This window comes from Entelurus aequoreus, linkage group LG06 (assembly GCF_033978785.1).
Source record: "Entelurus aequoreus isolate RoL-2023_Sb linkage group LG06, RoL_Eaeq_v1.1, whole genome shotgun sequence".
Classification (NCBI taxonomy): domain Eukaryota; kingdom Metazoa; phylum Chordata; class Actinopteri; order Syngnathiformes; family Syngnathidae; genus Entelurus; species Entelurus aequoreus.
Window position 1 is genome coordinate 5,140,570 of NC_084736.1, and position 20,258 is coordinate 5,160,827.

Genomic DNA, 20,258 nt, shown 5'->3' on the forward strand with positions numbered 1-20,258 from the left:
ATTTCCAAGATATTTCTTTATTCTTAGACAACGGATTCCCTTCCGTGATTGGTCATTTCTATGGACACAGAAATGACGTCACCTAAAATTGCGTTTACGGCACATAGTAATGTCGTAATTCAGCTCTGAGTGTGACACTTAAGATTCAGTCCTACACTTCGCTGAAAGTGTGAGTAAGACGCTTGATAACTAACTTTTAAGTGCAGCTTTCAGCGAAGAATTTATTTACTTTTAAGTCAACTCTTAGCAGACTTCTTAGGAGTAATTCTGAGAAGCTTGATAAGTACGGCCCCTGAGCTACTGTGTAGAAATATGGGGAAATAACTACAAAAGTACACTCCATTCATTAACGGTGTTACAAAAAAGATCAGTTATAATAATACATCATGTTGGATATAGAGAACATACAAACACTTTATTTATTGAATCGAAGATACTGAAATTCCACCACATAGTGAATTTGCAAACAGCTCAAATTATGCACAAAGCAAACTATAACCTGCTAGCCAAGAATATACAACAATTCTTCTCAAAAAAAGAGGAGAAATATAATCTTAGAGAAAAGCGTAATTTAAAACATTTGTACGCACGTACAACAATTAAGACCTTCAGTATATCAGTATGTGGAATTCAATGATGGAATGGATGAAGCAAAGCAATCAAACAATGTACTAATATGATCCACTTCAAGAAACTCTTCAAACTTAAAGTGTTTACAAAGTACAAAGAAGAAGAACCATGACAAACATTCTCAATTTATTTCATCCATCCATTCATTCATTCTTAAAGTAATCTTACTTATCTCATCATATGAAATATGACTTACTTCACCAATTATTATTATCAAATTATTACTATTATTTATTTATTTATTTTTATTGTGATTACTTATGGAGTTTATTGTGAATAAATTGTGAACAGGAAGTGAACAAAAAGTGTTAGTAACTGTTACGTAAAGAAAAGGGGTAGGATTAAATAAGCTCTGCTTCTTCCTACTCCTTTTCGAACATGTTGAAAAGAGAAACTGGAAATTGTGATGTATCCTTTTGTATGCATGCATGTTCGAAATAAACTCAAACTCAAACTCAAACCTGTCTCTGATTGGTGCTCGGGACGCTCACCTGTTTTCCGAGCCCTAATCAGAGGGACTATTTAAGCCTGGCTTCATTGTTTGCTTCATGCAACAAGTTACGTGAGTATTCTTTGCCTATGCTAAGTGGTAGCCTTAGCTTCGAGTGCGATCGGCACGTTGTTCCGTCGGCTTGTTTTCCGTTTTGGCACTTGTTCGAGTTTTTGAGAATAAATCATGTTCCTACCTGCACGTCCTGTCCGGAGTGGTCCGTTTGCATGTGCACTGCACGCGACAACAACATGATATTGTTCATGGAAAAACAGTACAAGTTCCTTTCTTTATTCTGGCAACTTAGCTGCCAGTTTTTGGTAGAGTGGCCGTGCCAGCAACTTGAGGGTTCCAGGTTCGATTCCCGCTTTCGCCATCCTAGTCACTGCCGTTGTGTCCTTGGGCAAGACACTTGACCCACCTGCTCCCAGTGCCACCCACACTGATTTAAATGGAACTTAGATATTGGCTTTCACTGTGTAAAATTGCTTTGAGTCACTAGAGCAGGGGTCACCAACCTTTTTGAAACCAAGAGCTACTTCTTGGGTAGTGATTAATGCGAAGGGCTATCAGTTTGATACACACTTAAATAAATTGCCAGAAATAGCCAATTCGCTCAATTTTCCTTTAATTCTATGTTATTATTAATAATTAATGATATTTACACTTAATTGAACGGTTTAATTGAACGAAAAAAAATGACAATTAAATTTTGAAACATAGTTTATCTTCAATTTCGACTCTCTAAAATTCAAAATTCAACCGAAAAAAAAGAAGAGAAAAACTAGCTAACTCGGAACTTTTTGAAAAAATTAAAACAATTATTTATGGAACATCATTAGTAATTTTTCCTGATTAAGATTAATTTTAGAATTTTGATAACATGTTTTAAATAGGTTAAAATCCAATCTGCACTTTGTTAGAATATATAACAAATTGGACCAAGCTATATTTCTAACAAAGACAAATCATTATTTTTTCTAGATTTTCCAGAACAAACATTTTAAAATAAATTCAAAAGACTTTGAAATAAGATTTAAATTTGATTCTACAGATTTTCTAGATTTGCCAGAATCATTTTTTTGAATTTTAATCATAATAGGTTTGAAGAAATATTTCACAAATATTCTTCGTCGAAAAAACAGAAGCTAAAATGAAGAATTAAATTAAAATGTATTTATTATTCTTTACAATTAAAAAAATTAATTTACTTGAACATTGATTTAAATTGTCAGGAAAGAAGAGGAAGGAAATTAAAAGGTAAATAGGTATATGTGTTTAAAAATCCTAAAATCATTTTTAAGGTTGTATTTTTTCTCTAAAATTGTCTTTCTGAAAGTTATAAGAAGCAAAGTAAAAAAAATAATGAATTTATTTAAACAAGTGAAGACCAAGTCTTTAAAATATTTTCTTGGATTTTCACATTTTATTTGAGTTTTGTCTCTCTTAGAATTAAAAATGTCGGGCAAAGCGAGACCAGCTTGCTAGTAAATAAATACAATTTAAAAAATAGAGGCAGCTCACTGGTAAGTGCTGCTATTTGAGCTATTTTTAGAACAGGCCAGCGGGCTACTCATCTGGTCCTTACGGGCGACCTGGCGCCCGCGGGCACCGCGTTGGTGACCCCTGCACTAGAGAAAAGCGCTATATAAATATAATTCACTTAAAGCAACTTAACGGACACATGCAGACGGACAAATGGGAGTGTTTTGACACAATGTCACCACAGACAAAGTGTCCCCTTGACCCCACGTCCCTTGCTGGGTGCCTTAAACCCCCTGGAAAATCCAAATGAGAAAATCTTTTTTTTTGCTGCCACGCTCAACATGAGGGGCCATTGTGTCTTTGTCCGACACAATGAGCGGCAGTAGCCATATATATGTCATCGTCATAGTTCGAGGCTACGTCTCCCAGAGCCTCGCGTCCATCTGGGCCCTTTGGAACAATGCAAGGGTCACAGACTGTGCCCTCCTCCAAATAGAGGACTATGACCAGATGATATAATGTCTATAAAAAGAGTATTTGGTCTATTTTCCATGAAAATGACAAATGAATGTAACAAATATATGAATCATGTAAAATAAGTGTTTGAATTAATATTTGTAACATGAAGGGGGAAGAACAGTAGAAAATATGCAACAATATCAACTACAAAATACAACTCTTCCTTATTTATTACATAAATATTCCAATGATTAAATAATATGTAAAAAATAACTAACTATCCGCATGGTTCAGTTTTTGGCAAAGAATCTACTAGGGTTGTCCCGATACCAATATTTTGGTACCAGTACCGGTACAAAATGTATTTCGATACTTTTCTAAATAAAGGGGACCACAAAAATGTTCATTATTGGCTTTATTTTAACAAAAAATGTTAGTGTACATGAAACATATGTTTATTATTGCAATTTAGCCCTTAAATAAAATAGTGAACATACTAGACAACTTGTCTTTTAGTAGTAAGTAAACAAACAAAGACTCCTAATTAGTCTGCTGACGTATGCAGTAACATATTGTGTCATTTATGCACCTATTATTTTGTACACATTATTAAGGACAAACTGTAAAAATTGATTATTAATCCACTTGTTCATTTACTGTTAATATCTGCTTATTTTCTGTTTTAACATGTTCTATCTCCACTTCTGTTAAAATGTAATAATCACTTATTCTTCTCTTGTTTGATACTGTACATTAGTTTTGGATGATACCACACATTTAGGTATTGCTCCGATACCAAGTAGTTACAGGATCATACATTGGTCATATTCAAAGTCCTCATGTGACCAGGGACATATTTACTGACTTTATAAACATAATATGAATTTAAAGAAAATTAAAAAAGATTTATTGATACCAAAAAATATCGTTGTAATCATACTAGTATCGACTAGATATGCTATTGTACTTGGTATCATTACAGTGGATGTCAGGTGTAGAGCTATTGTATCGGTGAGCTATTGTATCCTCCTACGGTGTGTAGTGAAGCATGTTTAGCTATTCCTCGTCCTCCAGTGATAATGATACTGTAAGAAACGTACTTTATTTATCACCACGGAGGCGAGGATTAGTCATTTAGAAGCGAATGGAGCGATTGAGGCCTGCTTCATTCCAACGTAGAGGAAGTTGCAGTCGTCCAAATCTGATGAAACAAAAGCATGGATTACCCGCTCAAAGTCGTTAAAAGATAAAACTGATTTAAAGTTTGCTAAAAGTCTTAGATGATAAAAACTAGATCGTACAACGGAGTTAATCTGATGTTCCAATTTAAGATCGTTGTCCAATTTAAAACCAAGATCTGTGACTTTGGGTTTGAAATAAGGCATCAGGGGGTCCCGGTCACTGGGGGGAGTATTCTGTTGGACTTTTCAATCAAATTGAATAATTTCCGTCTTGTTCGCTTTTAAGTTTAGAAAGTTTACCACCAACCACACTTTTATGTCCTCAAGACAATTTTAAAGCGATTATCTGTAAGCGGACTTTTATTTACAAGTTAGAATGCATAAAAAAAAATACTTTGATTGTGAAAAATAGGCAAAATTCCCCCCCAAAAAAGTGCAGTTCCCATTTGAGAATGGCACTCTTTGATATAATATTATGTTTTTGCATATTCTTATCAAAAAAAGACAAATTACATTGATCTATATTTCATTTATGAAATCAACAAATGGTTGAGACATCCAACGTGGAGTCGGGGGAGAATACTTTTTGAAGCAATGAATCAGGAAGTGAGAGGCCGGCTGTGCCAAAAGCAAACATCATACATCACACCCACGCCCACACTGAAAAGTCCTCCCCAGCTTGTAAGTCAGACACACATCAAAGCAGTCAGCATGAGTCCGTAGGCAGGACACCATCAAGTGATTTTCAAGAGAAGACCAGAGTAGAAGAGAAGACAAGTAAAAATAGGGGAAGAAAGCACAAAGAAGGGAATAGTTTTCTTCTGGTCACCATGGCTGGGAGGAGGATCATTCTGCTTCTGGGTGAGTCAGAAAAACTTCAGTGGAAAATGCTTAAACTTGAAAGACTTCAATGGATTTTTTTAGTTGAGTTTTTTGTCACTTCCCGTGAAGAACAGATAGAGCGCTGCAATAATTGGGGGTGTCTTGGACTTTTATCCTATTTTTACAATTGCGGATTATCTCCAGCCATTGTTAAACTAATGGCTAAAATCCATCCATTCAAACATCCATCTTCTTCTAAAAAAAGAAAAGTGACACATGTTTAAAAATCACTTTTTAAATGGTCTTGAGGACATGAAAGCATGTCAACTTTCTAAACTTAAAAGCGAACAAGACGGAAATCATTTGATTTGACTGAAAAGTCAAACAGAATGCTCCCCCCAGTGACCTGGACCCCCTGATGCCTTATTTAAAACCATCCATCTTGTTCGCATATCCGAGGGGGCAGTGGCCTAAGCAGGGAAGCCCAGAATTTCCTCTCCCCAGCCACTTTGTCCAGCTCCTCCGGGGGGATCCCGAGGCATTCCCAGGCCAGCCGGGAGACATAGTCTTCCCAACGTGTCCTGGGTCTTCCCCGTGGCCTCCTACCGGTCGAACATGCCCTAAACATCTCCCTAGGGAGGCGTTCGGGTGGCATCCGGACCAGATGCCCGAACCACCTCATCTGGCTCCTCTCCATGTGGAAGAGCAGCGGCTTTACTTTGAGCTCCTCCCGGATGACAGAGCTTCTCTAGGCGGAGGAAACTCATTTCGGCCGCTTGTACCCGTGATCTTGTCCTTTCGGTCATAACCCAAAGATCATGACCGTAGGTGAGGATGGGAACGTAGATCGACCGGTAAATTCAGAGCTTTGCCTACCGGCTCAGCTCCTTCTTCTCCACAACGGATCGATACAGCGTCCGCATTACTGAAGACGCTGCACCGATCCGCCTGTCGATCTCACGATCGTGAACAAGACTCCAAGGTACTTGGGGAAGGGTCTCCTCTCCAAACCGGAGATCGAACTCCACCCTTTTCCGGGTGAGAACTCGGACTTGGAGGTGCTGATTCTAATGACTGATGGCTAAGATTCTGATGGCTAAAATCCACAGTCATTAACAACCAGTTGAATGGTAATGGTAACTGGTAAATAGGTTGTACTTGTATAGCGCTTTTCTACCTTTCTGAGGTACTCAAAGCGCTTTGACACTATTTCCACATTCACCCATTCACACACACACACATTCACTGCCATGCACGGCGCTAACCAGGACCCATTAGGAGCAAGGGTGAAGTGTCTTGCTCAAGGACACAACGGACGTGACTAGGATGGTAGAAGGTGGGGATTGAACCAGTAACCCTCAGATTGCTGGCACGGCCACTCTCCCAACTTCGCCACGCCATCCCCGGTGAATGTCTCTGTCATCATAAACGAAGAGAGCCAGACGATAGCTCCTATCAAGGCGGTAAATAACAAAAAAAATACTGTGTAGGACATATAAACGAGAGCAAAGCACATGCGTAAAGAAAGTGATCGTGACTGGGCTTCAAATAGCTGGCGGGCAGCTGATAACAGACAACAAGATGCTGCTTAAACAGAGCAACGGGGGGCAACTTTCTGCAATCTAACGGGGTGGACATGGATCTATTGTACGTACAATGCTGACATAGGGTGGTCAACTTTCTGTAATCTAAGGGGGTGGACATGGATCTATTGTACGTACAATGCTGACATAGGGTGGTCAACTTTCTGTAATGTAAGGGGGTGGACATGGATCTATTGTACGTACAATGCTGACATAGGGTGGTCAACTTTCTGTAATCTAAGGGGGTGGACATGGATCTATTGTACATACAACGCTGACATAAGGTGGTCAACTTTCTGTTATCTTAGGGGGTGGACATGGATCTATTGTACGTACAATGCTGACATAAGGTGGTCAACTTTCTGTAATCTAAGGGGGTGGACATGGATCTATTGTACGTACAATGCTGACATAAGGTGGTCAACTTTCTGTAATCTAAGGGGGTGGACATGGATCTATTGTACGTACAATGCTGACATAAAGTGGTCAACTTTCTGTAATCTAAGGGGGTGGACATGGATCTATTGTACAACGTTGACATAAGGTGGCCAACTATCTGGACATGGATGTATTGTAAGTAACATAGACAAGGACACATGCCATGTCGAAGGAGCAGGAAAACATTGACTACAAAGTTTTAAATGTCAACCAAAGACATTAAAGATCTAGAGATTACATCATCTGGACTATGAGGAAAATGAAAGGCATGATAACAAAAGGCTGGGTGTTGTAAACTTGTTGGAAAACAAGCCTCAAATAACTATTTTAGGGGGAGGGGGGTTACATGTAAACATCATTTTTAGGTCCGGAACTATGAAATAAGTGCTGATCAGAATCAGAATCAGAAATACTTTAATAATCCCCGAGGGGAAATTACCATTTTCAGCACAATCCCATCAAGAGCAGACAAACATTACAGGGAGACAGAACAGGATCAAACATTACAGGGAGACAGAACAGGATCGCTGACGGGTCTGCCAACTTCCGGCGCCCCTTACAAAAATGGTGTGAAACAGGGAGGAAGGGGGGTGGGTGGGGTCATGCCTGGGCCTTTGGAGAGGGGGTCCAGACTACTTACAGATGTATACTTACATCATGTACAGTATGTATTACATGTTGTTATGAATGTTACTACATTACATATATACTTACATCATGTATATATTACATGTTATTATGAATGTTACTACATTACATATATACTTAAATCATGTATATATTACATGTTATTATGAATTTTACTACATGACATATATACTTACATCATGTATGTATTACATGTTATTACGAATGTTACTACATGACATATATATTTACATCATGTATATATTACATGTTATTATGAATGTTACTACATGACATATATACTTACATCATGTATATATTACATGTTATTATGAATGTTACTACATGACATATATACTTACATCATGTATATATTACATGTTATTATGAATGTTACTACATGACATATATACTTACATCATGTATATATTACATGTTATTATGAATGTTACTACATGACATATATACTTACATCATGTATATATTACATCTTATTATGAATGTTACTACATGACATATATACTTACATCATGTATGTATTACATGTTATTATGAATGTTACTACATGACATATATACTTACATCATGTATGTATTACATGTTATTATGAATGTTACTACATGACATATATACTTACATCATGTATATATCACATGTTTTAATGAATGTGACTACATGACATATATACTTACGTCATGTATATATTACATGTTATTATCAATGTTACTACATGACATATATACTTACATCATGTATATATTACATGTTATTACGTATGTTACTACATGACATATATACTTACATCATGTATATATTACATGTTATTATGAATGTTACTGCATGACATATATACTTACATCATGTATATATTACATGTTATTATGAATGTGACTACATGACATATATACTTACATCATGTATATATAACATGTTATTATGAATGTGACTACATGACATATATACTTACATCATGTATATATTACATGTTATTATGAATGTTACTGCATGACATATATATTTACATCGTGTATATATTACATGTTATTATGAATGTTACTACATGACATATATACTTACATCATGTATATATTACATGTTATTATGAATGTTACTACATGACATATATACTTACATCGTTAATATATTACATGTTATTATGAATGTTACTACATGACATATATACTTACATCATGTATCTATGACATGTTATTATGAATGTTACTACATGACATATATACTTACATCATGTATGTATTACATGTTATTATGAATGTTACTACATGACATATATACTTACATCATGTATATATTACATGTTATTATGAATGTTACTACATGACATATATACTTACATCATGTATCTATGACATGTTATTATGAATGTTACTACATGACATATATACTTACATCATGTATATATCACATGTTTTAATGAATGTGACTACATGACATATATACTTACATCATGTATATATTACATGTTATTATGAATGTTACTACATGACATATATACTTACATCATGTATATATTACATGTTATTATCAATGTTACTACATGACATATATACTTACATCATGTGTATATTACATGTTATTACGTATGTTACTACATGACATATATACTTACATCATGTATATATTACATGTTATTATGAATGTTACTGCATGACATATATACTTACATCATGTATATATTACATGTTATTATGAATGTGACTACATGACATATATACTTACATCATGTATATATAACATGTTATTATGAATGTGACTACATGACATATATACTTACATCATGTATGTATTACATGTTATTATGAATGTTACTACATGACATATATACTTACATCATGTATATATTACATGTTATTATGAATGTTACTACATTACATATATTCTTGTGTGTATATAAAATGATGATGGAGGCTTTTGGATGTTTTTTTAGAGCGCTTTATAAGCGTAAAAGAGCGTGTCCCATTACTTCTATTGTTAGCTGACTTTTGCTAGCTTTTATTTACGAGTTAGAATGCATAAAAAAAGATGTGAAATGTTTTTTTATGGAGAAAAAAGGCGTGAGTGGGCGCGTTCTTCCTGTCTCCATATACTTTATATCCATCTGCTGTGATTCAGAGTTATATTGTACTCCCTCCAATACCAGCCTATGTTTCCTAGGCCCATAGGAAGTTCCACGCCGCCTCATGAATGATGGCGCACATGGCGTTGGGAACAATCTGAGGAAACGAGGGTGAAAAAAAAACCAGGGCATTTGCCTCTTTGACATCTCGACTGACATGCTTTTTTCCCGGCGTGATTGAGGTGAAACGTGGGCACCATTTTTAGCGATGTCACGGCGTGCGAGGGAAGGTGATGAACTGTGGGCGTCTTGACTTCCGCGTCTCGTCTTCTTCCTTCCAGCTCTGTGCCTGCTGTCCATCTCGGCGCAGTCAGAGGAAGATGAATGTCCCATAGGATTCAACTTGGAGGATGACCGATGCATTGGTAAGAATGTCTTATTGGACTCACCAAACACGCACAAAAAAAAAAGGGTTTCGATTGAAGTGGTGCAGTGCTTTGCCGCATCCAGCAGATGGTGCTGTTGCAAAAAATAGCAAACTTTTTAGTGAGACCAAAATTAGAAATATGGTTTCTCTTTGGAGTAGGGTTGTACTGATACCAATATTTTGGTGCCGGTACCGGTACTTTTTGACACTTTTGTAAATAAAGGGGACCACAAAAAATGTCATTACCGGCTTTATTTTAACAAAAAATTTTAGTGTACATGAAACATATGTTTATTATTGCAATTTAGTCCTTAAATAAAATAGTGAAGATACTAGACAACTTGTCTTTTAGTAGTAAGTAAACAAAGAAAGACTCCTAATTAGTCGTATGCAGTAACATATTGTGTCATTTATACACCTATTATTTTGTCAACATTATGAGGGACAAACTGTAAAAATTGATTATTAATCTACTTGTTAATTTACTGTTAATATCTGCCTATTTTCTATCGACACTTCTGTTAAAATGTAATAATCACTTATTCTTCTCCTGTTTGATACTATACATTAGTTTTGGATGATACCACACATTTGGGTATCGATCCGATACCAAGTAGTTACAGGATCATACATTGGTCATATTCAAAGTATGATAAGTGCATGTAAAATATAAATTAATGAAAAACCAAATGGTAAATGATGTGTATCTATGTAGTGCCTCTGAATCGATTCTTGGGGTGTAAAAAAAAAAAAAAAGATTTTCAAATAAATCACGATTCTTATTCGTAACGATTCTTCATCGGTTAAAAAAAATACAAATTATATATATATTTTTAAAAATCGATTTTATATATATATATATATATATATATATATATATATATATATATATATATATATATATATATATATATATATATATATATATATATATAAATAAATATATATATATATATAAAATCGATTTTATTTTATATATATATATATATATATATATATATATATATATATATATATATATATATATATATATATATATATATATATATATACTGTATATAAAAAATAAAATACATTTTCTTTTTTATATCAGAATCAGAATCACTTTATTAATCCCCGAGGGGAAATTAAAATGTATATATATATATATATATATATATATATATATATATATATATATATATATATATATATATATATATATATATATATATATATATATATATAAAGAATTAAACAGATTTTATATATATATATATATATATATATATATATATATATATATATATATATATATATATATATATATATATATATATATATATATATATAAAATCTATTTTATTTTTATATATATATAAAAAAAAATCTATTTTATTTTTATATATATATAAAAAAATCTATTTTATATATATATACATATGTGTAGAATAAAATCGATTTTATTTTTATATATATAAATAAAATCGATTTAATTTTTTATATATGTATGTATATATAAAAATTCTATTTAATTTTTTATATATATATATATATATATAAGTAGAATCGATTTTTTTTGTGTGTATATATATATATAAATAAAAAATAAAATCGATTTTATTTATATATATATATACAAATAAAATCGATTTTATTTTATATATATATATATATATATATAACATCGAATTTTTTTTATTTATATATATATATATATATATATATATATGTATATATCTATATATATATATATAGATATATATATCTATATAAAATCGAATTTTTTTATATATATATATATATATATAAAAAAAATCGATTTATATATATATATAAATAAAATCGATTAAATTTTTTATTTATATATATATAAAAAATAAAATCGATTTTATTTATATATATATATATATATATATATACATATATATATATATATATATATATATATATATATATATATATATATATATATATATATATATATATATATATATATATATATATATATATATATATACATATAAAATCGATCTGGTGCAGAACATATCTGTCTTTGAGCTTAATGTCTCAGTGCATCATCCCTTCAAATAAAGACTCAACTAAAGTAACTAAAAGGCGGTACATAAGATGATTGTGCGCTGCATGCTTAACATGACGGAACACTACAGGTCGGATGCCGTAAATGTGAATGGAAAAGAGTGTCTCCATGGTGACAGCTGGTATGCACGCCAAAAACTCATTTAAATAGGGTTTTGCACTGATCAATTGTACACGCAGTCTTAGGCAATCACTAATAGTACACACAATTTTATCAATTAAACACTTGTTTTTTTTTTATCTGGCCCAATGTGTATTCTTATTTTTGTCATTTCTGCCTCAAAGATAACGACGAGTGTGAAGTGCAAGTCTCTGCTGCCGACAGTGGACCATGTAGAGAGAACGCAGAGTGTATCAACACTGTTGGCAGCTTTTCCTGCAAGTGTCTTGATGGTTACCAAAGCCTGCAAGAAGGATTTCTCATGTGTCAAGGTATGATTTGACTGTAAGGACGCAAGTTGTTAGATTTACATCTTTTATCTGTTTATGTTGTTTTCCCAGACATAAATGAATGTTGGGCCCGCCAAGACACATGTGGACCGCGGGCCACGTGTGTCAACAGCATTGGAAGCTACCAATGTGTGTGCAAGAAGGGCTTTGCTGCCAGTGCCAGAGGGCGCCAAGGTGGTCATGACTGTGACGGTAAGATGCATCAACATTGCATGTGTGACAGGAAATAGGAACTGAACTGTTGCACACAAAGCTGAGCATGCATGCACTTTGCTTATGTTGCCTGTGCGGTTAGAATACACCACATGGCGCCGTTATTTGTCATGTTTTGTTTAGTTAAAGTTCTGTTCCAGCTCCCCTGGGTTTGTGTTTTACTGGTTGCCATGGGTGCTGATTATTTCCACCTGCCTCTGATCAGTGTTTGGGGCGCTCACCTGCTCCCGGGCACTAATCAGAGGGCTATTTATTCCTGCTTTTCGCCACACTCAGTCTGGCTGTCTTGTTTGCTCGTGCAACGAGTTACCTGTTCCTGGTTCAATGCTAAGTTTTTCCATTAGCTACTTCCTTAGCTTTCCGTGCAATTGGCATGCTTTTCTGTATTTTCACTGATTTATGGTAAATAAATCATTGTCCTACCTGCACGCTGCCTCCGGAATTCCGTCTTGGGACCCCACCATTGGTGCACTCATTGATTCCTGGTTCAATGCTAAGTTTTCCCGTTAGCTACTTCCTTAGCTTCCCGTGCAATTGGCATGCTTTTCTGTATTTTGACTGATTCATGGTAAATAAGTCATTGTCTTACCTGCACCCTGCCTCCAGAGTTCTGTCCGCATCTTGGGGAAACGATCCGCGCATTAACATGCGACCCCGCCATTGGTGCACTCTTTGATTCCTGGTTCAATGCCAAGTTTTCCCGTTAGCTACTTCCTTAGCTTTCCGTGCAATTGGCATGCTTTTCTGTATTTTCACTGATTTATGGTAAATAAGTCATTGTCTTACCTGCACCCTGCCTCCAGAGTTCTGTCCGCATCTGGGGGAAACGACCCGCGCATTAACATGCGACCCCGCCATTGGTACACTCTTTGATTCCTGGTTCAATGCTAAGTTTTCCCGTTAGCTGTTTCCTTAGCTTCCTGTGCAATCTGTATTTGGACTGATTTATGGTAAATAAATCATTGTCCTACCTGCACGCTGCCTCCGGAATTCCGTCTTGGGACCCCGCCATTGGTGCACTCTTTGATTCCTGGTTCAATGCTAGGTTTTCCCGTTAGCTATTTCCTTCACTTCCCGTGCAATTGGCATGCTTTTCTGTATGTTCACTGATTTATGGTAAATAAATCATTGTCTTACCTCCACCCTGCCTCCAGAGTTCTGTCCGCATCTTGGGGAAACGATCCGCGCATTAACATGCGACCCCGCCATTGGTGCACTCTTTGATTCCTGGTTCAATGCTAAGTTATTCCGTTAGCTATTTACTTAGCTTCCTGTGCAATCTGTATTTGGACTGATTTATGGTAAATAAATCATTGTCCTACCTGCACTCTGCCTCCGGAATTCCGTCTTGGGACCCCGCCATTGGTGCACTCTTTGATTCCTGGTTCAATGCTAAGTTTTCCCGTTAGCTACTTCCTTAGCTTCCCGTGCAATTGGCATGCTTTTCTGTATTTTGAATGATTTATGGTAAATAAATCATTGTCCTACCTGCACTCTGCCTCCAGAGTTCCGTCTGCATCTTGGGGAAACGATCCACGCATTAACATGCGACCCCGCCATTGGTGCACTCTTTGATTCCTGGTTCAATGCTAAGTTTTTCCGTTAGCTATTTCTTTAGCTTCCTGTGCAATCGATATTTGGACTGATTTGTGGTAAATAAATCATTGTCCTACCTTCACGCTGCCTCCGGAATTCCGTCTTGGGACCCCGCCATTGGTGCACTCTTTGATTCCTGGTTCAATGCTAAGTTTTCCCGTTAGCTGTTTCCTTAGCTTCCTGTGCAATCGGTATTTGGACTGATTTCTGGTAAATAAATCATTGTCCTACCTTCACGTTGCCTCCGGAATTCCGTCTTGGGACCCCGCCATTGGTGCACTCTTTGATTCCTGGTTCAATGCTAAGTTTTCCCGTTAGCTACTTCCTTAGCTTTCCGTGCAATTGGCATGCTTTTCTGTATTTCGACTGCTTCATGGTAAATAAATCATTGTCTTACCTGCACTCTGCCTCCAGAGTTCCGTCTGCATCTTGGGGAAACGATCCGCGCATTAACATGCGACCCCGCCATTGGTGCACTCTTTGATTCCTGGTTCAATGCTAAGTTTTCCCGTTAGCTATTTCCTTAGCTTCCCGTGCAATCGGTATTTGGACTGATTTATGGTAAATAAATCATTGTCCTACCTGCACAGTGCCTCCAGAGTTCCATCTGCATCTTGGGGAAATGATCCGCGCACTAACATGCAACCCCGCCATTGGTGCACTCTTTGATTCCTGGTTCAATGCCAAGTTTTCCCGTTAGCTATTTCCTTAGCTTCCCGTGCAATTGGCATGCTTTTCTGTATTTTCACTGATTTATGGTAAATAAATCATTGTCTTACCTGTACTCTGCCTCCAGAGTTCCATCTGCATCTTGGGGAAATGATCCGCACACTAACATGCAACCCCGCCATTGGTGCACTCTTTGATTCCTGGTTCAATGCCAAGTTTTCCCGTTAGCTATTTCCTTAGCTTCCTGTGCAATCGATATTTGGACTGATTTGTGGTAAATAAATCATTGTCCTACCTTCACGCTGCCTCCGGAATTCCGCCTTGGGACCCCGCCATTGGTGCACTCTTTGATTCCTGGTTCAAAGCTAAGTTTTTCCCGTTAGCTACTTCCTTAGCTTCCTGTGCAATTGGCATGCTTCTCTGTATTTTCACTGATTTATGGTAAATAAATCATTGTCTTACCTGCACTCTGCCTCCAGAGTTCCATCTGCATCTTGGGGAAACGATCCGCGCTTTAACATGCGACCACGCCGTCATCGTCATCGGCGGTCACTCGAACGAGTATGACGATCCTCCTGGTAGGGGTGTATCCCTTTATGGAGGATGCCTGTGCGTGACTTTGTTTAACGTGGGGAGACTGGTGCACAGACAGTCACCACACGATCCTTGACAGAATCGGCTCAGGGTCCAGTGGCATGGAGTCCAAGACGACCTTTTCTGCTGCAGCCTTCTTCCGCCATCGCAGCCGTTGTGGTAGTTCTTAAATCTACCGTCTTCCGCCTGCTCCGCCGTTGAGGTCTTCACCGTATCCCTGGCTAGGGGGCAGTCAGGTACTAGGCCTTTGCCAAGGGCCACCTGGGGTAACAGTAGTAAAGGGGTTAACCTCCTAGTGCCCCAAGACCCCATAGAGGAGCCTCCACTGCGGGATGTACTTTAGCGTCATGCCCAGGACATGACCACGCCGTAACAGTTCATTAAACCCCATTAGTGGAATTGACTTGAAATTTCTCACTCTTTTTGCCAGACCATTGTGATACTTGATCCACACCTTTTTAGGGGAATGACAAGATTGGTTGAGAAACAAAACATTTGTATTACACGTATGCCGGCATGCAGAGTAAATGTTGAGTTGATTGTTATTTGTGTATTTGTAGATGTGGATGAGTGTCTGAAGGACAATATTTGTGGAAGTAATGCGACGTGCATCAACACAGAAGGCAGCCATCACTGCGTCTGCAACGTGGGCTTTGCAAACAAGTCAGGCGGACTCACCTTGACTTCCAATGAAGAGCTGTGTGAAGGTCTGAAACACCATCTTGCACCATTCTATTCAACGTCATGTCTCATCTTCACCACACATTTACCTGCACTGCATGCTATAAATGCTCTAAATCAGGGCGTCCCCAACCTTTTTTCTGTCAGGGTGCGGCTTAATGTATGCGTTATTTTCACGGACGGGCTTTCCACGATAAAAACAGCAAAAAAATTGGCATGAAAAATCAACTCACCATAACACTGAAGTAGTGGGAGCTCTGGCCGTGTTTCTCTGCGAAGAGATGGTAACCGGCACGTTGATGGCATATACTATATACCAGTGTTTCTTAAAGGCCTACTGAAAGCCACTACTAGCGACCACGCAGTCTGATAGTTTATATATCAATGATGAAATCTTAACATTGCAACACCTGCCAATACTTATAAAGTGCAATTTTAAATCTCCCGCCACACTTCCGGTTGAAAACGTCTAGATATGATGACGTATGCGCGTGACGTAAACGGTTGATACGGAAGTATTGGTACCCCATTGAATACAATACAAAAAAGCTCTGTTTTCACCACATAATTCCACAGTATTATATATAGACCTTCAGCTCTCACTGGATCGGTTCGCAGCCGAGTGTTCAGCGGCTGGAATGAGGATCAGCATCTCCAAATCTGAGGCCATGGTTCTCAGCAGGAAACCGATGGTTTGTACAGTCCGGGTAGGGGACGATACTCTGTCCCAGGTGGAGGAGTTTAAGTATCTCTGGGTCTTGTTCACCAGTGAGGGAAAGATGGAGAAGGAAATCAGCCGGAGAATCGGAGCAGCTGGGGCAGTATTGCAGTCTCTCTGCCGCACTGTTGTGACGAAACGAGAGCTGAGCCAGAAGGCAAAGCTCTCGGTCTACCGAGCTATCTACATTCCTACTCTCACCTATGGTCATGAAGTGTGGGTAATGACCGAAAGAATAAGATCGCGGATACAAGCGGCCGAAATGAGTTTCCTCAGAAGGGTGGCTGGCATCTCCCTTAGAGATAGGGTGAGAAGTTCAGTCACCCGAGAGAGACTCGGAGTAGAGCCGCTGCTCCTTCGCTCGGAAAGGAGCCAGCTTAGGTGGTTCGGTCATCTCGTGCGAATGCCTCACGAGCGTCTCCCTAGGGAGGTCCTCGTTGCACGTCCCACTGGGAGGAGGCCCCGCGGCAGGCCAAGGACCAGATGGGGGGATTACATCTCCTCTCTGGCCTGGGAACGCTTCGGGACTCCCCAGGAGGAAGTCGCAAATGTTGCTCTGGAGAGGGAAGTCTGGGGGTCTCTGCTGGAGCTGTTGTCCCCGCGACCCGATTCCGGATAAGCGGTTGAAGATGGATGGATGGATGGATGGACATCTGTGTTGGTGAATCTTTTGCAATTTGTTTAATGAACAATGGAGACTGCAAAGAAGAAAGCTGTAGGTGGGATCGGTGTATTAGCGGCGGGCTACAGCAACACAACCAGGAGGACAGAGATGGATAGCAGACGCGCTAGCCGGCGAACTCAACTTAACTTCCTCCGTCTCGCCGACCGCATCTGTGATCGGGTGAAGTCCTTCGTCGCACCGTCGATCGCTGGAACGCAGGTGAGCACGGGTGTTGATGAGCAGATGAGGGCTGGCAGGCGTAGGTGGATAGCTAATGTTTTTAGCATAGCTCTGTGAGGTCCGGTTGCTAAGTTAGCTTCAATGGCGTCGTTAGCAACAGCATTGTTAAGCTTCGCCAGGCTGGAAAGCATTAACCGTGTAGTTACATGTCCATGGTTTAATAGTATTGTTGATTTTCTATCTATCCTTCCAGTCAGGGATTTATTTATTTTGTTTCTATCTGCATTGGAACCCGATGCTATCACGTTAGCTCCGTAGCTAAAGTGTTTCGCCGATGTATTGTCGTGGAGATAAAAGTCAGTGTGAATGTCCATTTCGCGTTCTCGACTCTCATTTTCAAGAGGATATAGTACCAGAGGTGGTTTAAAATACAAATCCGTGATCCACAATAGAAAAAGGAGAGAGTGTGGAATCCAATGAGCCAGCTTGTACCTAAGTTACGGTCAGAGCGAAAAAAGATATGTCTTGCACTGCACTCTAGTCCTTCACTCTCACGTTCCTCATCCACAAATCTTTCATCCTCGCTCAAATTAATGGAGTAGTCGTCGCTTTCTCGGTCCGAATCGCTCTAGCTGTATTGAAAACAATAGGAAAATGTTAGGAGCCTTTCAATTGACTACGTCACGCTACTTCCGGTACAGGCAAGGCTTTTTTTAATCAGATACCAAAAGTTGCGATCTTTATCATCGATGTTCTCTACTAAATCCTTTCAGCAAAAATATGACAATATCGCGAAATGATCAAATATGACACATAGAATGGATCTGCTATCCCCGTTTAAATAAAAATGTCATTTCAATAGGCCTTTAACCATAGGGCCGGGGCCCAGTGTTGGGCCATGAGTGCCCCTTAGAATGTAATATATCTTGTTTTTTCAGCTGTAGTCCGCATAGGCCGCCGCGGTACTTAGCTGTAATACACTTTTCTACCACTTGCGGCATTGATGACAATATAAAAAAAAAAACAGAATTTTGGTGCTAATGCCATGGAGAAGTTTCTTAAGCGCAAAAATTATGACTAAAGTGGTGAATCTGTATTTTCATTTGCACTTTAATTTTATTGCCAGTATAAAGTAAAGTTAAAGTACCAATGATTGTCACACACACACGAGGTGTGGTGAAATCTGTCCTCTGCATTTGACCCATCCCTCTTGTTCACCCCCTGGGAGGTGAGGGGAGCAGAGAGCAGCAGCAGTGGCCACGCTCAGGAATCCTTTTGGTGATATAACCCCCAATTCCAACCCCTTGATGCTGAGTGCCAAGCAGGGAGGTAATGGCTCCCATTTTTATAGTCTTTGGTATGACTCGGCCGGGGTTTGAACTCACCACCTACCCATCTCAGGGCGGACACTCTAACCACAAGGCCATTGAGTTAAGAAACATGCTTATTATTAATTTAGTTTATTCATTTTAGCACAACATAATACACATTGTATGTACATTTCGTTTTTTTCCTAATCAGCCTGACCTAAGTCTAAGGTTTATTTATTAAATTAATAATAATCTTTATGATTAACACATTGTGGGGGGGGGGGGCGTGGCCTGCGGGCCTGCCGCGGAACGGGGTGTGCCAGGACCGGCCTCGAAGGCAGCGACAGGTGAGTGGATGTCGCCTTTATTAGCAGCAGCCGGAATGAGACACGTTGTTGGAGTTGCAGTGGGAGCCAGAGAGAGAGAGAGAGAGACACGAACTCAGAAAAATACATTTTGCTGGAAATAAAACAGTGTTATACCCTGAATTCCGGGTTCTCCTGGCAGTGTGTGATGGTCCGCAGAACCCACTACTCTACACACATGCTTTTATGTCATTTTATAAGGTAGTAAACTGTAAATTGGTTAGATATTTTATTTTATTGAATATGATCAAAATCAAGAGTAAGATTACTAATTCAGTATTAATATTGGAGTGGTCCCCGGGTCCCTTATGTAGTGGAAAAGTTGGGTCCTTAGGTCAAACAGCTTAAGAACCCCTGCTATATGCAATGACCCTGCAGATGGAAATTAGCCTTTGGCTACAATCTGGCACATTAACATTTTATATGTTTATTAATGTGCATTAATGTACTATAACAAATGACGACTTCCTATCAGGAGTTGTAATATACGTCTATAAACAAGCTTATTGATGTGTTCACTGGG

At 38.0% G+C, this 20,258-nt stretch overlaps 2 protein-coding genes across 3 annotated transcripts in view; both read left to right on the forward strand.

Annotated features, from left to right (window-relative positions):
- The window catches only part of LOC133651771 (adhesion G protein-coupled receptor L1-like), a 1,026,396-nt gene that overhangs the window by 940,831 nt on the left and 65,307 nt on the right, over positions 1-20,258 (forward strand). The window lies entirely within an intron of this gene.
- Positions 4,944-20,258, forward strand: part of LOC133651772 (adhesion G protein-coupled receptor E2) — a 43,257-nt gene continuing 27,942 nt past the window's right edge. Inside the window, exons 1-5 of one of the 2 annotated variants that reach the window (XM_062049889.1) lie at positions 4,945-5,106; positions 10,131-10,214; positions 12,581-12,727; positions 12,797-12,937; positions 16,378-16,524. In XM_062049889.1, coding sequence (XP_061905873.1) covers positions 5,076-5,106; positions 10,131-10,214; positions 12,581-12,727; positions 12,797-12,937; positions 16,378-16,524 — 550 coding nt within the window. In that variant the 5' untranslated portion in view covers positions 4,945-5,075. Of the gene's footprint in view, positions 5,107-10,130; positions 10,215-12,580; positions 12,728-12,796; positions 12,938-16,377; positions 16,525-20,258 lie in introns of both variants that reach the window. The other variant, XM_062049890.1, reaches the window with a different exon arrangement.